Source organism: Oncorhynchus gorbuscha, linkage group LG07, assembly GCF_021184085.1.
Source record: "Oncorhynchus gorbuscha isolate QuinsamMale2020 ecotype Even-year linkage group LG07, OgorEven_v1.0, whole genome shotgun sequence".
Lineage (NCBI taxonomy): Eukaryota > Metazoa > Chordata > Actinopteri > Salmoniformes > Salmonidae > Oncorhynchus > Oncorhynchus gorbuscha.
The window spans coordinates 57,388,903-57,410,789 of record NC_060179.1 but is presented as its reverse complement, the minus strand read 5'-3'; the positions used below and the strand labels follow the sequence as shown (position 1 = coordinate 57,410,789).

The 21,887-nt window shown below is 46.5% G+C and overlaps 1 protein-coding gene across 1 annotated transcript in view; it reads left to right on the top strand.

The window, feature by feature from the left end:
• Nucleotides 1-21,599, top strand: part of LOC124039017 (unconventional myosin-XV-like) — a 31,332-nt gene extending 9,733 nt beyond the window's left edge. Inside the window, exons 21-57 of the mRNA XM_046354906.1 lie at nt 5,854-5,859; nt 6,146-6,217; nt 6,355-6,412; nt 6,632-6,852; nt 6,921-7,156; nt 7,366-7,535; nt 7,707-7,953; nt 8,191-8,371; nt 8,589-8,652; nt 8,757-8,789; nt 8,950-9,131; nt 9,491-9,736; nt 10,008-10,090; nt 10,236-10,457; nt 10,948-11,035; nt 11,216-11,486; nt 11,658-11,761; nt 11,871-11,930; nt 12,014-12,089; nt 12,218-12,336; nt 12,419-12,537; nt 12,767-12,908; nt 13,034-13,145; nt 13,418-13,748; nt 13,946-14,082; nt 14,369-14,445; nt 14,578-14,654; nt 14,745-14,875; nt 15,087-15,181; nt 15,270-15,347; nt 15,437-15,533; nt 15,733-15,881; nt 16,016-16,140; nt 17,113-17,246; nt 17,403-17,536; nt 18,316-18,453; nt 20,836-21,599. Coding sequence (XP_046210862.1) covers nt 5,854-5,859; nt 6,146-6,217; nt 6,355-6,412; nt 6,632-6,852; nt 6,921-7,156; nt 7,366-7,535; nt 7,707-7,953; nt 8,191-8,371; nt 8,589-8,652; nt 8,757-8,789; nt 8,950-9,131; nt 9,491-9,736; nt 10,008-10,090; nt 10,236-10,457; nt 10,948-11,035; nt 11,216-11,486; nt 11,658-11,761; nt 11,871-11,930; nt 12,014-12,089; nt 12,218-12,336; nt 12,419-12,537; nt 12,767-12,908; nt 13,034-13,145; nt 13,418-13,748; nt 13,946-14,082; nt 14,369-14,445; nt 14,578-14,654; nt 14,745-14,875; nt 15,087-15,181; nt 15,270-15,347; nt 15,437-15,533; nt 15,733-15,881; nt 16,016-16,140; nt 17,113-17,246; nt 17,403-17,536; nt 18,316-18,453; nt 20,836-20,925 — 4,905 coding nt within the window. The 3' untranslated portion in view covers nt 20,926-21,599. The remainder of the gene's footprint in view (nt 1-5,853; nt 5,860-6,145; nt 6,218-6,354; nt 6,413-6,631; nt 6,853-6,920; nt 7,157-7,365; nt 7,536-7,706; nt 7,954-8,190; nt 8,372-8,588; nt 8,653-8,756; nt 8,790-8,949; nt 9,132-9,490; nt 9,737-10,007; nt 10,091-10,235; nt 10,458-10,947; nt 11,036-11,215; nt 11,487-11,657; nt 11,762-11,870; nt 11,931-12,013; nt 12,090-12,217; nt 12,337-12,418; nt 12,538-12,766; nt 12,909-13,033; nt 13,146-13,417; nt 13,749-13,945; nt 14,083-14,368; nt 14,446-14,577; nt 14,655-14,744; nt 14,876-15,086; nt 15,182-15,269; nt 15,348-15,436; nt 15,534-15,732; nt 15,882-16,015; nt 16,141-17,112; nt 17,247-17,402; nt 17,537-18,315; nt 18,454-20,835) is intronic.
• Nucleotides 21,600-21,887: the final 288 nt, after the last annotated feature.

The window sequence follows — 21,887 nt, the reverse complement described above, 5'->3', positions numbered from 1 at the left end:
ATAGCCCTGGTTCCTTTTCAGATTCAGTAGACTTTGGACTCTGAGGAGGTGACTGTGTGAGAACTTTAGTTTTGGAATACGTTCATGTATTTCTCATTGTGTTGACATAGTAACTGTTTGGAAATCCATATCTTTGTGTTTGGGGAGGGCCGAGGCGTCCATAGTTCCGATCCGTAGGTTACGTTACAGTCACTTCCTGTGAGGAGAGACCTTTATACAAGGAGTGTTCTAGTTTCCACAGCTACTAAACTAGGATGTTAAGAAGTTGGGACTGATTTTATATCTACTTGTTAATAAATATATGGGTGTGGATCCCTTCTGTTTTAAAACAATATTACTTGACTAAGTTGTTCACTCAGTAACTTACCTGGCAAAAACGGGTGACTTTGCCCATGTAGTTACAGGAATTGTGTACTTTTGATCCTAGAACGGATCTTTGGGATGAAAGGCGTCAGTGAATTGAAGTGTATGTGTCACCAGGTAGCCGGCTGTGCCCTCAATGTGTCACTGCCAGGTAATGGGATGGAAGCAGGGTGTGGTCACCCATGTAAATATTTCAGCCCTCTCCTCCTCCTCCAATTGACCTACACTTACCACGCCCATTCTCTCTCTGTTTCCTGTTACACACAGACACACACACACCTCTAGCCACATACTCCTATTGTTTTCGGACTTCAACCCCTATTACTGCAATAACAGGCTGTAGCATCTCTCCTTCTGCCTGTCGGTCTGTCTCACTCTGGAGTAACTCTTACACCTCAGGATTGTTGACAGGTAGGCTCTACTATTTATAATTCATTATCATGTCGTTTTTTAAATACTTTGATATTAGTTTTCTTCAGCTCAAGGCTTTATTTATTATTTTGTCGAATGAAGACTGAATGAGAAGGGGGGATTTGTTTGGGAAAAGGAGAGAGAGAGAGGGTGAAGGCGAGATGGAAGGGTATACTGTTGATAATAGGTTTATAGGTTTTGCTATGTTACCATGGATGCTTTATTGGGAATTTATATTCTTCCTCTCTTTATACACTACATATACAAAAGTATGTGGACACCCCTTCAAATGAGTGAATTTAGCTATTTCAGCCACACCCGTTGCTGACAGTTGTAAAAAAAAAAATTGAGCACACCGACATGCAGTCTCCATAGACAAACATTGGCAGTAGAAAGGCCTTTTTTTTATTTTGAAGAGCTCAGTGACTTTCAATGTGGCACTGTCGTAGAATGCCACCTTTCCAACAAGTCAGTCACATTTCTGCCCTGCTAGAGCTGCCCCGGTCAACTATAAGTGCTGTTATTGTGCAGTGGAAACATCCAGGAGCAACAACAGCACAGCCGCGAAGTAGCAGCATGCCGAGTGCTGAAGCGTGTAGCGCGTAAAAATCATCTGTCCTCGGTTGCAACACTCTCTACTGGTTTGGCGGATGCCAGGAGAACACTACCTGCCCGAATGTATAGTGCCAACTGTGAAGTTTGGTGGAGGAGGAATAATGGTCTGGGGCTGTTTTTCATGGTTTGGGCTAGGCCTTGTAGTTCCAGTGAAGGGAAATCTTAACTCTACAGCATACAATGACATACTAGACAATTCTGTGCTTCCAACTTGTGGCAACAGTTTGGGGAAGGACCCCATGTTTCAGCGTGACAATGCCCCCGTGCACAAAGCGAGGTCCATACAGAAATGGTTTGTCGAGATCGGTGTTGAAGAACTTGGCTGGCCTGCACAGAGCCCTGACCTCAACCCCATCAAACATCTTTGGGGAGAATTGGAATGCAGACTGTGAGCCAGGCCTAATCACCCAACATCAGTGCCCAACCTCCCTAATGCTCTTGTGGCTGAATGGAAGAAAGTCCCCACAGTAACATCTAGCTGAAAGCCTTCCCAGAAGAGTGGAAGCTGTTATGGCAGCAAAGAGGGGACCAACTCCTCTGGGGCGGCAGCGTAGCCTAGTGGCTGGAGCGTTGGACTAGTAACCGAAAGGTTGCAAGTTCAAATCCCCGAGCTGTCGTTCTGCCCCTGAACAAGGCAGTTAACCCACTGTTCCTAGGCCGTCATTGAAAATAAGAATTTGTTCTTAACTGACTTGCCTCGTTAAATAAAGGTTAAAAAAACCTTTTGGAATGAGATGTTCGACGAGCAGGTGCCAGAAACATACTTACTGCCTTGGTTTAAATTATTAATCCAAATTCTTATTTTATTATCCTTATTATGTGCTGTTCATTGAATTTCTTTCATTTGGTGTTATTGTTTTATGGAAATTGGACTACGGACACTCTTGCCCGGTGAGAGATAGAGGGGCTATTTGTCTGCACTTATCACCCGTTACTTAATACCTATATTGTTTAATAAGTCATGTTTAGCTTCATCAATGTAATTGTCTGCATCATTTCCAATCCCCATATATGCTTTTTGTAAATATATACAGAACCAGTCAAAAGTTTGGACACAACTACTCCAGGGTTCTTATTTATTATTACTATTTTCTACGTTGTAGAATAATAGTAAAGATATCAAAACTATGAAATAACACATGGAATCATGTCGTAACTAAGAAAGGGTTCAACAAATCAAAATATATGATATATTTGAGATTCTTCAAAGTAGCCAACCTTTGACTTGATGACAGCTTTGCACACTCTTAACCTGCTTCATGAGGTAGTCACCTGGAAATCATTTCATTTAAAAGGTGTGCCTTGTTGAATACCTTTCCTTAATGTTTTTGAGCCACTCAGTTCTGTTATTTTTATTTATTTATTTTTATTTTACCTTTATTTAACCAGGCAAATCGGTTAAGAACACATTCTTATTTTCAATGACGGCCTGGGAACAGTGGGTCATTCTGCCTGTTCACGGGCAGAACGACAGATTTGTACCTTGTCAGCGCGGGGGTTTGAACTCGCAACCTTCCGGTTACTAGTCCAACGCTCTAACCACTAGGCTACCCTGCCGCCCCAAGGTAGGGGTGGTATACAGAAGATAGCCCTATTTGGTAAAAGACCAAGTCCATATTATGGCAAGAAGAGCTCAAATAAGCAAAGAGAAACAACAGTCCATTACTTTAAGACATGAAGGTCAGTTAATGCTCAGCATATGTGGGAACTCCTTCAAAACAGTTGGGAAAGCATTCCGGGTGAAGCTGGTTGAGAGAATGCCAAGAGTGTGCAAAGCTGTCATCAAGGCTTTTTCTCCTGTTTAACACTTGTTTTGGTTACTACATGATCCCATATGTGTTATTTCATAGTTTTGATGTCTTCACTATTATTCTACAATGTAGAAATGAGTGAAGATAAAGAAATACCCTTGAATGAGTAGGTGTGTCCAAACTTGACTGGTACTGTACATTTATTTTACAATAGTTATCTATTTTTTTATATTTTTATCTCATCTTTCAGCTACCCTCATCCCCTCCCATCTATCTCTGAAGACCATAAGTTTTTATTTCCATTTACCATATAGTCTTAACTGTGCTGTTTCAGAGAAGTTCAGAACCTATAGTATATACATTTTACGGACCCAGTATATTTTACACGAGTTATCTTGTTGTTTTGAGTCCCTTCCTTCAGCTTCACACAAGCCCTCCCGTCTCTTAACACCGTCTGGTTTTGGATTTCTATTTGCCATATATATTTCAACTGTGCTGTGATGCTTCACCAAAAGTTCTGAACCTTTCTATTCTCATAGTTTCTCCAGATTGTAAATGAAAGATACATATTTCTGCTAAAAGTATTATTATATTATTGATTGATGATGACTTTTCAAATCACCCAGCAGTGCTATTTGCAGAGTTGGCTCCAGGTAAATGTCGCAATTCTTCAGCCATTTCTGAAAACTTTTAAGTTCTGAATCCGATGTTGTTTTGTGTATCAGCTCATAAACTATGTGCCATTTGAACTTTGTCGAGTGGATGAATAGACTTTACCCCCGTATTACCAAAAATGGTGGATTGCAGCAAAGTAATCAAGGATTAAGATACAGCTATTGTAGTACACTATCGCTTTAAATCGGTCATCAACACAGACATAGCTGACATGTTTCGTAATCTACCACCCAGCAAACACATTAGCAAATCTCTTAACCAGGCAATTACATTCTGTGTGGGTGTGTGCTGTCTAACCCACCCACACCCATCAATACACTTCAGATAATCTACAGTTCAAGTCGGAAGTTTACATACACTTAGGTTGGAGTCATTAAAACTCATTTTTCAACCACTCCACAAATGTCTTGTTAACAAACTATAGTTTTGGCAAGTCGGTTAGGACATCTACTTTGTGCATGACACAAGTCATTTTTCCAACAATTGTTTACAGACAGATTATTTCACTCATAATTCAGTGTACCACAATTCCAGTGGGTCAAAAGTTTACATACACTAAGTTGATTGGGCCTTTAAACAGCTTGGGAAATTCCAGGAAAGGTCATGGCTTTAATTGACAGCATTTGAATCAATTGGAGGTGTACCTGTGGATGTATTTCAAGGCCTACCTTCAAACTCAGTGCCTCTTTGCTTGACATCATGGGGAAATCAGCCAAGACATCAGAAAAAAATTGAAGACCTCCACAAGTCTGGTTCATCCTTGGGAGCAATTTCCAAACTCCTGAAGTTACCACGTTCATCTGTACAAACAATATTACGCAAGTATAAACACCATGGGACACAGAGCCGTCATACCGCTCAGGAAGGAGATGAGTTCTGTCTCCTAGAGATGAACATACTTTGGTGCAAATCAATCCCAGAACAACCGCAAAGGACCTTGTGAAGATGCTGGAGGAAACAGGTACAAAAGTATCTATATCCACAGTAAAACTAGTCCCAAATCAACATAACCTGAAAGGCCGCTCAGCAAGGAAGAAGCCACTGCTTCAAAACTGCCATAAAAAGGCCAGACTACGGTTTGCAACTGCACATGGGGACAAAGATAGTACTTTTTGGAGAAATATCCTCTGGTCTGATAAAACAAAAATAGAACTGTTTGGCCATAATGACCATCGTTATGTTTGGAGGAAAAAGGGGGAGGCTTACAAGCCGAAGAACTCCATCCCAACCGTGAAGCATGGGGGTGGCAGCATCATGCTGTAGGGGTGCTTTGCTGCAGGAGGGACTGGTGCACTTCACAAAATAGATGGCATAATGAGGAGGTAAATTATGTGGATATATTGAAGCAACATCTCAAGACATCAGTCAGGAAGTTAAAGCTTGGTCGTAAATGGGTCTTCCAAATGGACAATGACCTCATGCATACTTCTAAAGTAGGACATACAAGTCAAGGTTTTGGAGTGGCCATCACTAAGCCCTGAACTCAATACTATAGAAATTTTAAGGCAATGCTACCAAATACTAATTGAGTGTCTGTAAACTTCTGACCCACTGGGAATGTGATGAAAGAAATAAAATCTGAAATAAATCAGTCTCTGCTATTATTCTGACATTTCACATTCTTAAAATAAAGTGGTGATCCTAACTGGCCTAAGACTGAGATTTGTTTTCTAGGATTTAATGTCAGGAATTGTGAAAAACTGAGTTTAAATGTATTTGGCTACGGTGTATGTAAACTTCTGACTTTAACTGTACATACATACATTCATATTGCAAGAATACACTATGATACACTTACAGTGCATTGACATGAGGAAGCACCTTTATCTGTATGAAGCTCAGGCTGTAAACCATTAGATTACGGTGTGCATTCTGGACTCTGGTATCCGTGTGGCCTGTGTTATGGGCGGAGCGAAGGCAGCTGGGATATATATCAGGCTGTGTTTCTAAGAATAGGACTGGACTTTCTCTCTCTCGGTCTGTTAACCTGACAGACCTCGACATACCTGGCCTGAGCAGGTAGGACAACAACACCTGAGCACAGGTACAGGAGAAACACTTTTAGAGAAACAGTGGAAGGTTTATTCAATACTTGAGAAAGGCTGGATTTAATTGAATGGGATTAAATGAACTTCAGATTCCTGTTTGTGTAAAGGTTTAACAGGTCTGTGACCATGTGTAGTCTGTTTGTTTCTTGTGTTATTGAAAGGAGGGGTCCTCACTCCACGTCAGTGCTCTGCATGTCCTGATTGTATGAAAACGAGTTCAGATAAGATGAGATGCAGATAGCTCACTGCTGAACTCAGTCGAACCTGTGTGTTTGCTCTCAGGAACAAGAGAGGAACGAGAGGAGCACGGTGAAACCCACCACTGAGACTGAAGAGCACATCTCCACAGGAATGGTAAGAGGTCACTACACCTGTACGAAATCTATTCAAATTAAAAGGTATTAGTAGATATAGAAATCAAAGCCATATGTTTAAAAGGAGCCTCTGGTCCAATAACGTATTCCTTCCTGATAATTCCCTGCCTTTTCCAGGATGTGGGAATGTTGGAGATCCCAGCTGAGCTGTCGGCCAGACTACGCAGCGCAGCAGGTGAGTGTGAGCAGCGCTGGGATTGGTGGAGATGGGTTGAGGGCATCTGGTATTGGCAACAACAACAAAAATGATGTCGATAATAATGCTCATATTTTGATGTGTAAACACAGCAGTGGCAGGTAAAGGGTGGGCTGTTGCTGGATTGGACCCAGGACTGCCATTGTTCTCTGGGGTCTTTTCTCTGTGTGTGACTGTAGTTATGTGTCCTTGCACCAGGGCGGCAGCATGGCTCTGGGGTAACAGAGGTGGCGCCTCCACAGGTGAAAGCAGGACACGCCCTCACCCTGCCCCTCGATATAGACAGCTACCCCTTCTCACGATACGCCAACACTACACTGAAGGATGGCTGGTGTCAGCCGCAGGGCTACTCCCTCCAGCGACCTCTGACCTATCTGGAGCCTGAAGACGCTTGCATCGCTCTGGAGATCTACAAACTGGTCAGTTCCACACACACACAAACACACACACAATATCTCATCTCTTTAACCCTCGTGTCTCTCTCCAGATCCTGCGCTTTGCAGGGGACAGTGATCTGAGTGGCTGGCAGGAGCAGCTGTTGGGAAACTACATCGTGGAGCAGGGCCTTACCAGACCCCCCCTGAGGGATGAGATCCTAGCCCAGATAGCTTACACCACCTGGGGCAGGGAGTCAGAGGAGGGGTCCCTACGGGGCTGGTTGTTACTAGCCTGCTGCCTCAGTGCCTTCACCCCTTCCCCAGCCCTTGACAAATCCTTGCTCAAGTACGTAGCTTAGTGGGCAAAATCCGTTTTGTGTACCACCCAGCAATCACATTAGCAATTTGTGTAGGAATTGAGATTATTATATTTTTAAAACTTTTTAGTTTTAGCTGCCATAAAAATATGTCCTCTCTTTGTCGATGTGGTTAGTTGGTTTTGTCTGACATGTGCAGGTATGTAAGTCTGTGTTTCTCTGTCTCACTTGTGGACAGGTATGTGTCTGACAAGGGTCCAGGTGAATATCGTTCTCTGTGCCAGCACAAACTCCTCACCTCCCACCACCTACCCTCCCCCACCTCCCGCCTCCACCCCCCCTCCCAGCTTGAGTGGACAGCCAATCAGAGGAGAGGAAAGATGGTTCTGGACGTACACACCTTCAACGGTGAGAGAAAGGGGTGTATAAGTCATCTCCGTGTCATGCTTGTCACGTTGCCTTTCTGATGTTGTGGTTCCATTTGCTCGGTGTTATCATGATATTTCACCTGGCCGGAGTGGTTGCTGTTTGCAGCACCAGGGATGTCCGTTTTATTCCCTCGCTTTCTCTCTCTTCCAGAGGAGAAGATTACAGCTGAGGTAGAGTCCTGGACCACAGGAGAGCAGCTGGCCTCGTGGCTGCTCCACTTCAGAGGGTTAGGTGAGGCTCCTCGGGGCTGGTCTGTGTCTCTGCTGGCTGATGAGGGCTGGTCTGACCTGCCTGGATGTGACTTTGTCATGGACCTGTTGGCTGGAGGAGAGACTGATACTACACTGGGGACCGCACACACACCCACTGACTACCTGTTCAACAACGAGGAAAACCGGTGAGGCCGGCGGGCACACACACAGATGCACGTACACACACACACACACACACACACACACACACACACACACACACACACACACACACACACACACACACACACACACACACACACACACACACACACACACACACACACACACACACACACACACACACACACACACACACACACACACACACACACACACACACACAGGACCCCAACTTCACCCTCCCTCTCTCTCGCCATTAGGATGATAACAGATCTAGATGGGTTCATCCCCCCGGCCCCCTCCATGCAGGCCCCTGGTCTCCCCCAGCAGGCGGCCCACTGGGACGGCAGAGACTACCAGCCGTCAGAGGGTTCTCGTGGTCGTCAGATGGATGCTTATCTGGATGACCTCTTTGACCCAGTGCTGGACCAGGGACCAGGGGTCAGCACCATTCAATGTTATATCTAATAGGATGTGCTCTGTAACTGTGTATTTACCTGTGATTATCTGTTACTGGTTGGATTGTGTCTTCTCTTCCTTTGTCTTGGTTACAAGGCAAGGCTGGGGATTAGGTAACTACAGTTTTGTGGATCGTATTACTGTATGTGACGTGTAGATTGCGTAACAAAACGTTCTGCTGTTGTGTGTGTGTGTTTAGGACAGGGAGCGTATGGCCATTTTGAACAGGAGGATGAGAGGAGGAGGAGGGATGTATGGAGCAGGTACTGTATCTCTCGCTTGCTCTGTCTCCCTCATCTCTCCATTTCTCTCGTTATTGGGGCAATGGGTTTTCATTTTAATGTTAAATACAATACCTATGTTGCAGGTGTCCCAATGACAATGCCAGGTTATTCTATGGGTGAGTGAGGGGAACAATGTAATAACACAAACATTCTAATCATGCTTTTAAATATTTTTCCTCAATTATGATCAAGCCATTTATTTTTCTCTAGCGTGCGCTATTTTCCCACTTTTCTTCCTACAATTCCAAAATGTCCCGTATTTATTTGGTCTCCCAGGAATGCCGATGAACCCTGCCATGCAAGGCTATGGGGCTCAGATGATGCCAAGTATGATGCCATCTGCCCCCATGCCTATGATGCCAACCATGATGATGCCCCAGCCAGCTGCACCAGCCGTGGACTCCCAGCAGATGGCAGCACAGCATCAGGCTTTCATCAACCAACAGGCCCTGCTCATGGTAAGGACTGGGAGACACTGGGGGAAAACTGGGAACCCACATGCCAGGGAAAACAAACCCACCGTAACCCTTTCCTTGTTCAACAGTTCTTATGATATTGTCGCTTCTGTTCTAACATGACCACCTAGTGATTGCCCATCCTCTCTCTTCATCCCTCTTTCTCTCTTGCTCTCTTTCTCTCTCTTTCTCTCACTCTCTCTCTCTCTCTCTTCTCTCTCTCTTCTCTCTCTCTCTCTTCTCTCTCTATTCCCTCTCTATTCTCTCTCTTCTCTCTCTCTTCTCTTTCTATTCTCTCTCTTCTCTCTTCTCTTTCTATTCTCTCTCTTCTCTCTCTCTCTCCTCTCACTCTCCCCTTCTAGGCCCAGCAGATGACAATGCAAGCCATGACCATGTCCCAGCAGCAGGCTCAGGAGCAGCAGCAGAGACAGCAGCAGCAAAGACAGCAGCAGCAGAGACAGGAGCAGCAGCAGCAGAGACAGGAGCAGAGACGCCAGGCTAACCGAACCGCCACACCCCCCCGCGCCCCCATCACCCCCCACCCCCACCCCCACCCCCACTCCACACAAATCCCCCCACCCCACCACCGCTACGCACACCCAGCCAGATGAAAACACAGCCACAGCACCATATACCTGAGGTGTGAGGGAGGGAGGGGTGTGACAGTATTGTTTATTTGCTGCTCTGCTTGATTAGTGTCCTTTATGTACTTAGCCAAAAATGTGTAATTTAATTACAAAAGAAACCCATTAAACAACATTAACTTGCAAACAGACTCAAATGTGTATTTGTCACATGCTTCGTAAACAACAGGTGTAGACTAACAGTGAAACGCTTACTTACCTGTATCATGTTTTATGTGTACATCTGATTTTCCAGCCGGAGAGGGATGTGGACTTTGCCAGTCCAGACCAGCGTGAGTCTTTCAAGGTGAAGAGAGAGTTTTTCCAGAAGATTGGTGAGTAAGAGCTGAATAAACCTTCTAGATACCTAATCAGCATCTGAGAAGCTGATGTTGAGAGTCTTGTCTTGTTTAAGACCCATCTGCCTGTGCTGTCATTCACTCTGTCAGGTTCTCAGCCCAAGCCAGCAGCCAAACCGTTAAAGCCTCGCCCTGCTCCCAGCAGCCCCCCCAAACAGACCCGGCCCCGCACCCCCTCTCCACCCCCAGCCCCCAGGACTTTGCAACCTCCCCCTCTCCTCCTGCCAGAGACCCATACCCCCCAGCCCCCCTGCCTCCCCGCCCCCGCCCACCACCAGCATCCGTGACATCATCAAACAATACCAGAACCGCCCCGCCAGTGACCCCAGACCCTTCGAGCCCGTCAGGTCAGTGGGACAGTGGATCCATCTAATTTCTCTCTATTGGGTCTTGTACCATATACCATCAACTTCCTCTATGTACCATATACCATCAACTTCCTCTATGTACCATATGCCATCAACTTCCTCTATGTACCATATGCCATCAACTTCCTCTATGTACCATATGCCATCAACTTCCTCTATGTACCATATGCCATCAACTTCCTCTATGTGCCATATACCATCAACTTCCTCTATGTGCCATATGCCATCAACTTCCTCTATGTACCATATACCATCAACTTCCTCTAGGTACCATATACCATCAACTTCCTCTATGTGCCATATACCATCAACTTCCTCTATGTACCATATACCATCAACTTCCTCTAGGTACCACATACCATCAACTTCCTCTATGTACCATATACCATCAACTTCCTCTATGTGCCATATACCATCAACTTCCTCTGTGCCATATACCATCAACTTCCTCTGTCTTGCTCCTCTCCAGGGTTCCAGCCCGGTCGTTTGTGAAGAAGAATGATCCTAAAGAGGAGGCCTTGGCGATCCTCATGAATAAAGGACCTGTACAACAGCAGGTTAGAGTTTGGCTGCGGTTAACAAAGGGCCAGGAACGCAAACTAGAAATATTGATTTGGCGGACAGACTTGGAATATTGCACACAGAAGAACAGTCTTGGCAATCACTTACTGATGGGTTCATTCATAACTAAAGGCTCTACACTTCTCTCGCTTCCTCTCTCCTCTCATTCCCTCCAGAGAAAGTGGGCCCCTCCTCCCCCCATCCAGAGGGAGCCCCCCCGTCAGAGAGAGCCTCGCCCAGCGTGGCAATCCTCTCCTCCCTCCACCAGAGGGCCTCGCTCAATCTCCAACAGCATGAAGCAGAAACAGCGCTCCCTGGCTGACCTCTTTGGCACGCAGGGTCGTTCCAAGAACCTTCCGCCTGCTCCACCCAAGTCCACCCCTCCTTATCCCCCAGCCATCTTTGAAAGCTTGCCAGACCCTCCCGCCAAGGCTGCCCCCACACTCAGTAAGTCCAACTACCTGAAATGCAGGTGGAAATATACAGTGAAGGTACACATGACTGTGTACACACTGCCTGTCCAGCCGTAGCCTCAGATACACGTTCATAACTCATATACTACAGTAATACCTCCACAGAGAAGTAAAGTAACTCATGTTGTCTGTTTGTCCTCCGTAGATCTGTCTGGGGAGGAGAGTGTTCGCTCCCAGCTCCACAGGTTCTCTGCCAGCGTCTACTTCTCCAACTCTGCCATGCCTGGCAAACTGTTCCTACGCAAGGAGGTGAGCTGGAGCGGCAGGTCGGAGAGAACGTTGGAATCGTCTGTATTGTTCTGCACGTGTTGTGTGTTTAGCATTATAAGTCAGTCCTTATAATTCCCTCTGTGTTCAGGTGTTTTACCCCAGAGAGGGGTTCAACCACCCCTACATCCTCAACCTCCTTTGTGAGCAGGTCAGTACTGGTTATTTCCCCGTAGCCATTTTTCCTCACTGGCTCACACATGTCGCACCGTCCATTACTCTAAATCCTTTCAGATCATGAGAGACACGTACTCTGACACCTGTGTGAGGATCACCCGAGAGGACCGGAGAAAAATGAAAGACCTACTAGGTGAGTTTGTCTTTTTTTACTTTTTACCAGGTGAGTCAGTTGGCGAGTCCAGGTTAAAAATGAGTGTTCCCGTCCTCCATCCCGCTCTTTCCTCATGTTCTTCCCACCCCACCCCACTCTCTCTCCAGCCAGTTTCCACGTGGGCACCAGTATCCGCTCGCTTCAGGACGACACTATGAAGAAGAGGATAGTGATGGCTGCCAGGGACAACTGGGAAAACTACTTCACACGACTCTTCCCTGTCAAAGTGAGTTAGCTTTCTCTCTCTCTCTCTGACAGACAGACAGGCTGACAGACAGACACTCATCTCCCCTGTGTGTGTGAGGTAGGGTGGTACCAGCGGGGACACCCAGCTGTTGGGCGTGTCTCATCGTGGGATTCGACTGATGAAGGTGGCCAGAGCATCAGGCATAAACCCCAAACACCTGCGCCTGCTACGGAGCTACAGGTGTGCCTATTCTTCATCCACAACACCGGAATTAGAGGACCTTTAGCCTTTTTGAATTATTGAGTGGGAATATACATCGTGTGTGTGTGTGTGTGTGTGTGTGTGTGTGTGTGTGTGTGTGTGTGTGTGTGTGTGTGTGTGTGTGTGTGTGTGTGTGTGTGTGCGTGTGCGTGTCCGTATATGTTCTCCCGGTGTGTGTACCGTGCGTGCTGTGTCTTTCTCTGTGTAGCTATGCAGAGCTGCTGTCGGTGGAACTGCGGTCTGCCGACATCGTGGAATTCAGTCTAAAGGGAGAGCAGCTACAGCTGCAGAGCAACAGGGCTCCACAGATCACTGCCATGGTCAGCCTGTTCCACCAAGAACTCATCAATGTAACCACCCGCCTCTTCCTCATCTTATATCGTACAAATGATTGTACATGTGTTTTCTGGTACACTAAATCTTACTGTGTCGATAGTATATTTGTTGTGTGTAACATCCTGTCAAACCTTCTCAGGGCTCAGATCATGTGATTGCCCTGAAGAGCTTTGTGACCGACGACAAGAGCCTGCTCAGCTTCCGCAAGGGTGACGTCATCAAACTGCTGCCCATTGACGGCCTCCAGCCAGGTGAGGTCATCACACTGACCTTTGACCTCTCCTTCTCTTTGTCTCTGTCTCTCTTTCCCCCGCTCTTTCCCCGCTCTCGCTCTCTCTCGCGCTCTGTGTGTGTGTGTGTGTGTGTGTGTGTGTGTGTGTGTGTGTGTGTGTGTGTGTGTGTGTGTGTGTGTGTGTGTGTGTGTGTGTGTGTGTGTGTGTGTGTGTGTGTGTGTGTGTGTGTGTGTGTGTGTGTGTGTGTGTGTGTGAGACAGTCCTAATCCTGCTCTCTCCTTATTTCTCAGGTTGGTGTTTCGGTTCCATCGGGGGGCGCTCCGGCCTCTTCCCCATCGACGTCACTCAGCCGTCTGCCCCTCCTGACTACCACCACGTCCACCTTGACCGCCTCGACGAGAGGAGGAAGAGCATGAGAGCCCCCAAGCCGCCCGCTGCCACTAGACCCCCAGCTCCCAGGTCCACTCCCCACACTGGCTCAGCACAGCCCAGCCGAGGGAGTTCCATGCTGGGGTCAGCTCGTTCCGTCCAAGTATCGGTCCAGGGCAGTGAGATGAGTGACGCCCAGACGTTCCAGATGACAGAGTTTGCCATGAAATACTTCAGAGACACTGCCACCAGGTGAGAGGGGTAACAAGGTTATGTGATGTATGCAATCCTAAATTTTCCTGAGTGTATTAACTCTTCCATAACGACACATACTTACCTCTCTTTCTCCTTATGTACTTTGTCTCGGACTCTCTCTTCCTCGCTGCATCTCGCGCCCTCTTTCATAATCCCCCCTCCTTCATCTTTCTCCCTTTGTCTCTCTATCACAGAATGGAGGGTAAAGGTCTGCTATATGGAGGTATAAACTTCTCAGAGGTGCTTCAGTACACAGAGGTTCCCATTCAGGAATCCCTCATCTTGTACATTGATCCTGAGCTCAATGGCCTGGCTGTCCAGGCCTTCCTGAGTGAGTCCAAACACCCAAACACACGCACACGCACACACCCACACGCACACACCCACATCAGTGGAGGCTGCTGAGAGGAGGACGGCTCATAATAATGGCTGGATCGGAGCGAATGGAACGGTCTTAAACACATGGAAACCATCTGTTTTATGTACTTGATCCCATTCCACTTATCCTCCCCGATTTAAGGTGCCACCAACCTCCTGTGACGCACACTACTGAAGTGTGCATTGCACCTCTTTCATCTCAATATTCCCCTTTCCCACTTCTCTTTCGCTCTCTGAAGGTGTGATGCAGTTCATGGGAGACCAGCCTCTTGGGAGGCACACGTCTGAGGGAGACTGTGTCAGCCATATCTTGATGGTGAGCCTCTCCCGTTGCACACCCACAGCTCACACGCAAACACCGTCGCTCACCTTACACTCCTAATGAGGATACCAGCTGCTTGAATGGAAACATGGAGTCATGTCTGTCCCATTGTGTTTGTGTGTTCAGTTAGGGAAGGAGAAAGAGTTTCTGAGAGATGAGATTTACTGCCAGGTGATCAAACAGATCACAAACAACACACACAAGTGAGTAGCTGGCAGATTGTGTACGAACCTTTACCTGCAAGTAGTGTACAGAGGGTCAATTCCTAACTTGTGTGTGCATGCGTTATACAGAGAGAGATGTACCCGGGGTTGGCGTCTGTTGAACCTGGTAGCAGGGTTCTTCCCCTGCTCTGGCACTCTGAACCCCTACATCACATGTCATCTACAAAACATCAGCCAAGACCCCACACACCTCTACCAAGGTACGCACACGCGCACTCTGAACACCTACTGTCACACGCCACCTACGAGACATCAGCCAAGACCAACACACCCCTACTAAGGTACAGCCCTGCACCCCTCACACATTGGCGATGCCCCGGAGGAGATCCCTTCAAACATGTGTCTGTGTCTGTTACCCCAGAGATTTTCTGTATATAATGCAATGATGTATGTGTCTATCCTCTATCTCAGAGCTGTCTCAAAACTGTAAGGAGAGCATGTTCGGGACTCTGATCCACGGTGGTCGCAGACACGTCCCCTCTCACGCAGAGATGGAAGCCATACTGGTAAGGCAGGGATTCCACATAAGTGTGGAAATCGTGTTATTATGTAAGATAAGCGGTACAGCTGTCGCTGTGTGTCTGTTCTCTGCAGGCCGGCAGACAATCTCGTCGGTTCCCCATCAAGCTGCCAGGCGGAGTGGAGTTCCTCTGTAGGATACGCAGCTTCAGCGTAAGTCAAGTCTCCTTCTCTTTACTTTTCTCCTCTTCCCCTCCTCCCTTTAATTACCATTATGATAAAGATTGACTCTGTGTGCCCAGGTGGCTCTAGAGGTGGTGGAAGAGCTGTGTACAGAGATGGGCATCCAGGACCCGTCAGAAATCAAGGAGTTTTCTATCCATGCCATTCGGGACAAGGGTAGGTGGACATACAGACTTGCTCTATCTATTAACCCAAATGACTCCCCAAAACACTTTACCTACAATGCACAAAAAGTTTATATTAATTCTGTGACAGCAAAACAAAGGAAATTCTAGTTTTCTATGGCTCTCTTCTCTTTTCATCCCTTCCTTATCACTACCTCCCTCCTGCCTCTCTTCTTCCTCTCCTACATCAGATGGGATGGTGCGGCCTCTCCACTCAGATGAGTACCTGTTTGACTTCCTATTGGACGACGGCTCCATCGTCCTGTCCTTCCACCGCGTCATATGGACACACCCACTTCACTTCGACAACGACCTCTACCTGGAGTTCCACTTCCAACAGGTACCATAGTAATGACCCCTAGAGTTCTGTTATAACCACTGAAACCACTTTGCATTACGTCATGCCCTGGTGACAGCCCTTCTGTCCCTGTAATGAATGAACCTCATCTGGCCCTCTCTGTCTGTTGCGTGCAGGTCCTGGGTGACTACCTGGACGGCAAACTGATGCTGCCAGGCAGTGGTGCCGCTGTCGTCCAGCAGACGGCAGAGCTGGCTGTCCTGCAGCACCTGGCACAGGGCCTCACTCAAGAGCCTTCTGTGTGAGTACTACCCTTAACCCCTATACCCTAACCCCTAGACTTTAGCCCCCGCACTCTGCAGCACCTGGCACAGGGCCTCACTCAAGAGCCTTCTGTGTGAGTACTACCCTTAACCCCTATACCCTAACCCCTAGACTTTAGCCCCCGCACTCTGCAGCACCTGCCCCAGTGTCTCACTCAAGAGCCTTCTGTGTGAGTACTACCCTTAACGCCTATACCCTAACCCCTAGCCTTTAGCCCCCGCACTCTGCAGCACCTGGCACAGGGCCTCACTCAAGAGCCTTCTGTGTGAGTACTACCCTTAACCCCTATACCCTAACCCCTAGCCTTTAGCCCCCACACTCTGCAGCACCTGGCACAGGGCCTCACTCAAGAGCCTTCTGTGTGAGTACTACCCTTAACCCCTATACCCTAACCCCTAGCCTTTAGCCCCCGCACTCTGCAGCACCTGGCACAGGGCCTCACTCAAGAGCCTTCTGTGTGAGTACTACCCTTAACCCCTATACCCTAACCCCTAGCCTTTAGCACCCGCACTCTGCAGCACCTGGCACAGGGCCTCACTCAAGAGCCTTCTGTGTGAGTACTACCCTTAACCCCTATACCCTAACCCCTAGCCTTTAGCCCCCGCACTCTGCAGCACCTGGCACAGGGCCTCACTCAAGAGCCTTCTGTGTGAGTACTACCCTTAACCCCTATACCCTAACCCCTAGCCTTTAGCCCCCGCACTCTGCAGCACCTGGCACAGGGCCTCACTCAAGAGCCTTCTGTGTGAGTACTACCCTTAACCCCTATACCCTAACCCCTAGCCTTTAGCCCCTGCACTCTGCAGAACCTGCCCCAGTGTCTCACTCAGCAGCTCTCACTGTGAGCCACACTGTTGTTTTCAGACCAGACATAAGCGATTATTCTCTCTGTCCTATGTTAAGTGTGATATAGTTTCTGATAGTTGTCTCTCTCTTTTGTCGCCGTCAGGCTAGAACTGAAGGGGTACCTCCCCCAACAGGAAGAGGGTAGCACCAACCTGGAGCAGATCCACACTATCTCCCTCAGAGAGATAACCGCCATGCGCTCTCTCAGCCCCCGTGCTGCCAAGGCACGCTTCCTCGGTGAGGCACGCACCAATGACATTTTTTGCCTTGCTTTGCTGGGAAGAATTTTGTGATAAATGTGTTTGTAGCTAGATAATGCATTATAGATACAGTATCTTTAATGCTGCTGTGTGAATAGAATTGTATTGATTGATTTGCTCTCTCTACCCTCAGAGTGCCTGAGCTCCCTGCCTCTGTTCGGTTCTAATATCTTCCTGGCTCAGAAGGTCAGCCATCGCAGCTGCCCCTCGCCCTGCCTGGTGGCTGTCAACCAAGAAGGAGTGCTGTTCTGCCATCCCAATATGCAGGTACCGCATTTACACCCAACAACACCATTTATGTAGGGAGGAACACCCCAAACATAGGAAATGCAGGCACCGCATTTACACCCAACAACACCATTTATGTAGGGAGGGACACCCCAAACATAGGAAATGCAGGCACCGCATTTACACCCAACAGCACCATTTATGTAGGGAGGGACACCCCAAACATAGGAAATGCAGGCACCGCATTTACACCCAACAGCACCATTTATGTAGGGAGGGACACCCCAAACATAGGAAATGCAGGCACCGCATTTACACCCAACAACACCATTTATGTAGGGAGGGACACCCCAAACATAGGAAATGCAGGCACCGCATTTACACCCAACAACACCATTTATGTAGGGAGGGACACCCCAAACATAGGAAATGCAGGCACCGCATTTACACCCGACAACACCATTTATGTAGGGAGGGACACCCCAAACATAGGAAATGCAGGCACCGCATTTACACCCGACAACACCATTTATGTAGGGAGGGACACCCCAAACATAGGAAATGCAGGCACCGCATTTACACCCGACAACACCATTTATGTAGGGAGGGACACCCCAAACATAGGAAATGCAGGCACCGCATTTACACCCGACAACACCATTTATGTAGGGAGGGACACCCCAAACATAGGAAATGCAGGCACCGTGTTTCCCAAAATATTGGTGAAATGATCGATCTTGACTGACTATATGGATCTATGGCTTTTATAGATGTCTGCTATTGTTAATTATTTATTATAATTGTCCTGTGTTGTTCAGGAGCGGGCATTTATGATCCCATTGGTGGAAGTGCAGTCACTGTGCTCAGTTAAACCCAAGAAAGACAAGAAGGTGCCTGGAGTGGAGATCAACTACGGCAACCCAGGACTAAAAACCATCACCATCCACCTCAAACAGGTGAAGTACAATACACAGCAGTGAACTACAAGGGCCACCAATCCCCGGTTTTGTGTAGAACTAGAACAAATTGCTGAACACACCGTAGCTTTCCAGGAACTAAGGTTGGTGACCACTGGTGGAAGGGTTTGTTCTTTAGTGTCCATAAAGTGTATGGTTACACCTTGAAAGGGACATGGTCACGAAGGGAAATACACATTACACACACATGCTACCTGGGAGATAAGACTTCAAGAAGACACTTAAACCGTGCTTGGCTACTCTGTGGCATCATGCCCATAAGGGAGCACATGCTCCCTCAGATTTGTCCTGTTTCAAAAAATAAAATACAAAATATATTGTTTCTCTAGCTAGCCTAAATAGGTTCCCAACCTCATTAACTAGCTACCAAGAAGCCATTTCAGGCTATCAATCAAATGAGAGTATCTAGCTTTGTCTAATTATCTTAGCAAGCAATTACTAGATGTACTGAATAAGACAATCCTTTCACTATTTTACGCAGATTTTAGCAGAGATGTAGAGAAGCATGTTCAGTTTCTGAAAAAGGAGAACCACCAGTCAGGTGGATAGAGACAGCTCAAGAGGAATGCTTAGAGAACCACCAGTCAGGTGGATACAGACAGCTCAAGAGGAATGCTTAGAGAAACCACCAGTCAGGAGGATACAGACAGATACAGACAAGAGGAATGCTTAGAGAACCACCAGTCAGGTGGATACAGACAGATCAAGAGGAATGCTTAGAGATCAAGAGGAATGCTTAGAGAACCACCAGTCAGGTGGATACAGACAGCTCAAGAGGAATGCTTAGAGAACCACCAGTCAGGTGGATACAGACAGCTCAAGAGGAATGCTTAGAGAACCACCAGTCAGGTGGATACAGACAGATCAAGAGGAATGCTTAGAGAACCACCAGTCAGGTGGATACAGACAGCTCAAGAGGAATGCTTAGAGAACCACCAGTCAGGTGGATACAGACAGCTCAAGAGGAATGCTTAGAGAACCACCAGTCAGGTGGATACAGACAGCTCAAGAGGAATGCTTAGAGAACCACCAGTCAGGTCAGGTGGATACAGGATACACAGACAGCTCAAGAGGAATGCTTAGAGAACCACCAGTCAGGTGGAACCACCAAGAGTCAGGTCAGGTGGATACAGACAGCTCAAGAGGAATGCTTAGAGAACCACCAGAGAGGAATGCTTAGAGAACCACCAGTCAGGTGGATACAGACAGCTCAAGAGGAATGCTTAGAGAACCACCAGTCAGGTGGATACAGACAGCTCAAGAGGAATGCTTAGAGAACCACCAGTCAGGTGGATACAGACAGCTCAAGAGGAATGCTTAGAGAACCACCAGTCAGGTGGATACAGACAGCTCAAGAGGAATGCTTAGAGAACCACCAGTCAGGTGGATACAGACAGCTCAAGAGGAATGCTTAGAGAAGCATATTCAGTTTCTGAAAAAGGAGAACCACCAGTCAGGTGGATACAGACAGCTCAAGAGGAATGCTTAGAGAAGCATATTCAGTTTCTGAAAAAGGAGAACCACCAGTCAGGTGGATACAGACAGCTCAAGAGGAATGCTTAGAGAAGCATATTCAGTTTCTGAAAAAGGAGAACCACCAGTCAGGTGGATACAGACAGCTCAAGAGGAATGCTTAGAGAAGCAGAAAAATAAACTGATTTTTCACATAGACTTAAGCATAATGATTATGGCTCTAGATTCAGGTGTTTGAAAAATGCTAATTTATCCAATTTACAAACAGGGGGCCTAGCCCCTCTCCGGACCACCCCCTAGCCAACCTCACACACTTTGTGCCCCCTCAGATTCTGAGGTGCATGATGCCCCTGGCTACGCTTGATACCTTTAGCCAAAGCAACTTCCTCAATAGTCAACTGATTGAAATGGAAATATTATATTAATATTATACTATTCAAATTGTATTCAAATGAAGTGAATTGTTCAAAGGCATGACAACACTACAGTACAGTACTTTCATTTAGTACAGTACAGATCATTTAGTACAGTAGAGATCATTTAGTACAGTACAGATCATTTAGTACAGTACCTTCATTTAGTACAGTACAGTACCTTCATTTAGTACAGTACAGATCATTTAGTACAGTACCTTCATTTAGTACAGTACAGATAATTTAGTACAGTACATATCATTTAGTACAGTACCTTCATTTAGTACAGTACAGATCATTTAGTACAGTACCTTCATTTAGTACAGTACCTTCATTTAGTACAGTACAGATCATTTAGTACAGTACAGATCATTTAGTACAGTACAGATCATTTAGTACAGTACAGATCATTTAGTACAGTACCTTCCTTGATAAAGTGTGAATTCCATTAATGTGTGTGTGCTCTGCCCTACAGGCCAAGAAGCTGTGCCACATCATTGCTGTCATCATGGAGGAGCTGGTGAGACCACCCATCAATAGCTCTATCTCCAGCCGCAACCCCTAGACACACACACACACACACACACACACACACACACACACACACACACACACACACACACACACACACACACACACACACACACACACACACACACACACACACACACACACACACACACACACACACACACACACACACACACACACCTGCAGTTGGATAGGAAAAGAGTTCTACATCTGTCAATCATTGATTCATATACGTAATGAAAGCGAATCACTTTCCACATCTACCATTCCTTCTCCTGTGTCAGTGATACTCCAGTTGGTGATTGATTGATGAAAATGGTTGAGAAATTAATTCTATCCAGTACAGGTTTCATTTTCTCAATTTCCCAACAAACACGCACTCAGAGAGGGAGCCTATTGATAAGCGGACCTGCACTGATAAATATCAAAACAAATCAATGCCTTCAGATTTTTATCTAAAACATTTCCTTATTTAAAAAAACCATCACAGCCTTTGAATACCAATGAATGTCCAAATTTGAATATTGCTTTGTACGTGTTAGGTTTCCGTGCAATATATCTTTATATAACCGATTTATCAATGTGTTTCTTTGTAGTAAATATTTTTGTAATTTAAATCAAATTATTTTGTAGATGGATGAAACTGTTCTTGTTTACTTTGTGTATAACTATTAAAAAGTATTGCTGAATAAGGCATTGTTTCAATTATATGTGGTTGGTTTATTGCTAATGGAAAAACTGTCATAAAGAGGTACTGGTTTCCAGCTGTGTTTAATATGATAGGCCTACAAAACCACTCAGTGGCCTTGTGGTTTGATTGTATGCCTTGAGATTGGAAAGTTGTCAGTTTGTTCGCCAGCTATCCTACCAAACACTGTAAAAAATGGACCCGATGCACTTCTGCTTGGCACTCAGAATTAAGGAGATAGACTGGAGTTAAGGCCCTACAATAGACTAGCTTCCTGTCCAGGGGGTGTACTTGTACATCAAGCTCAT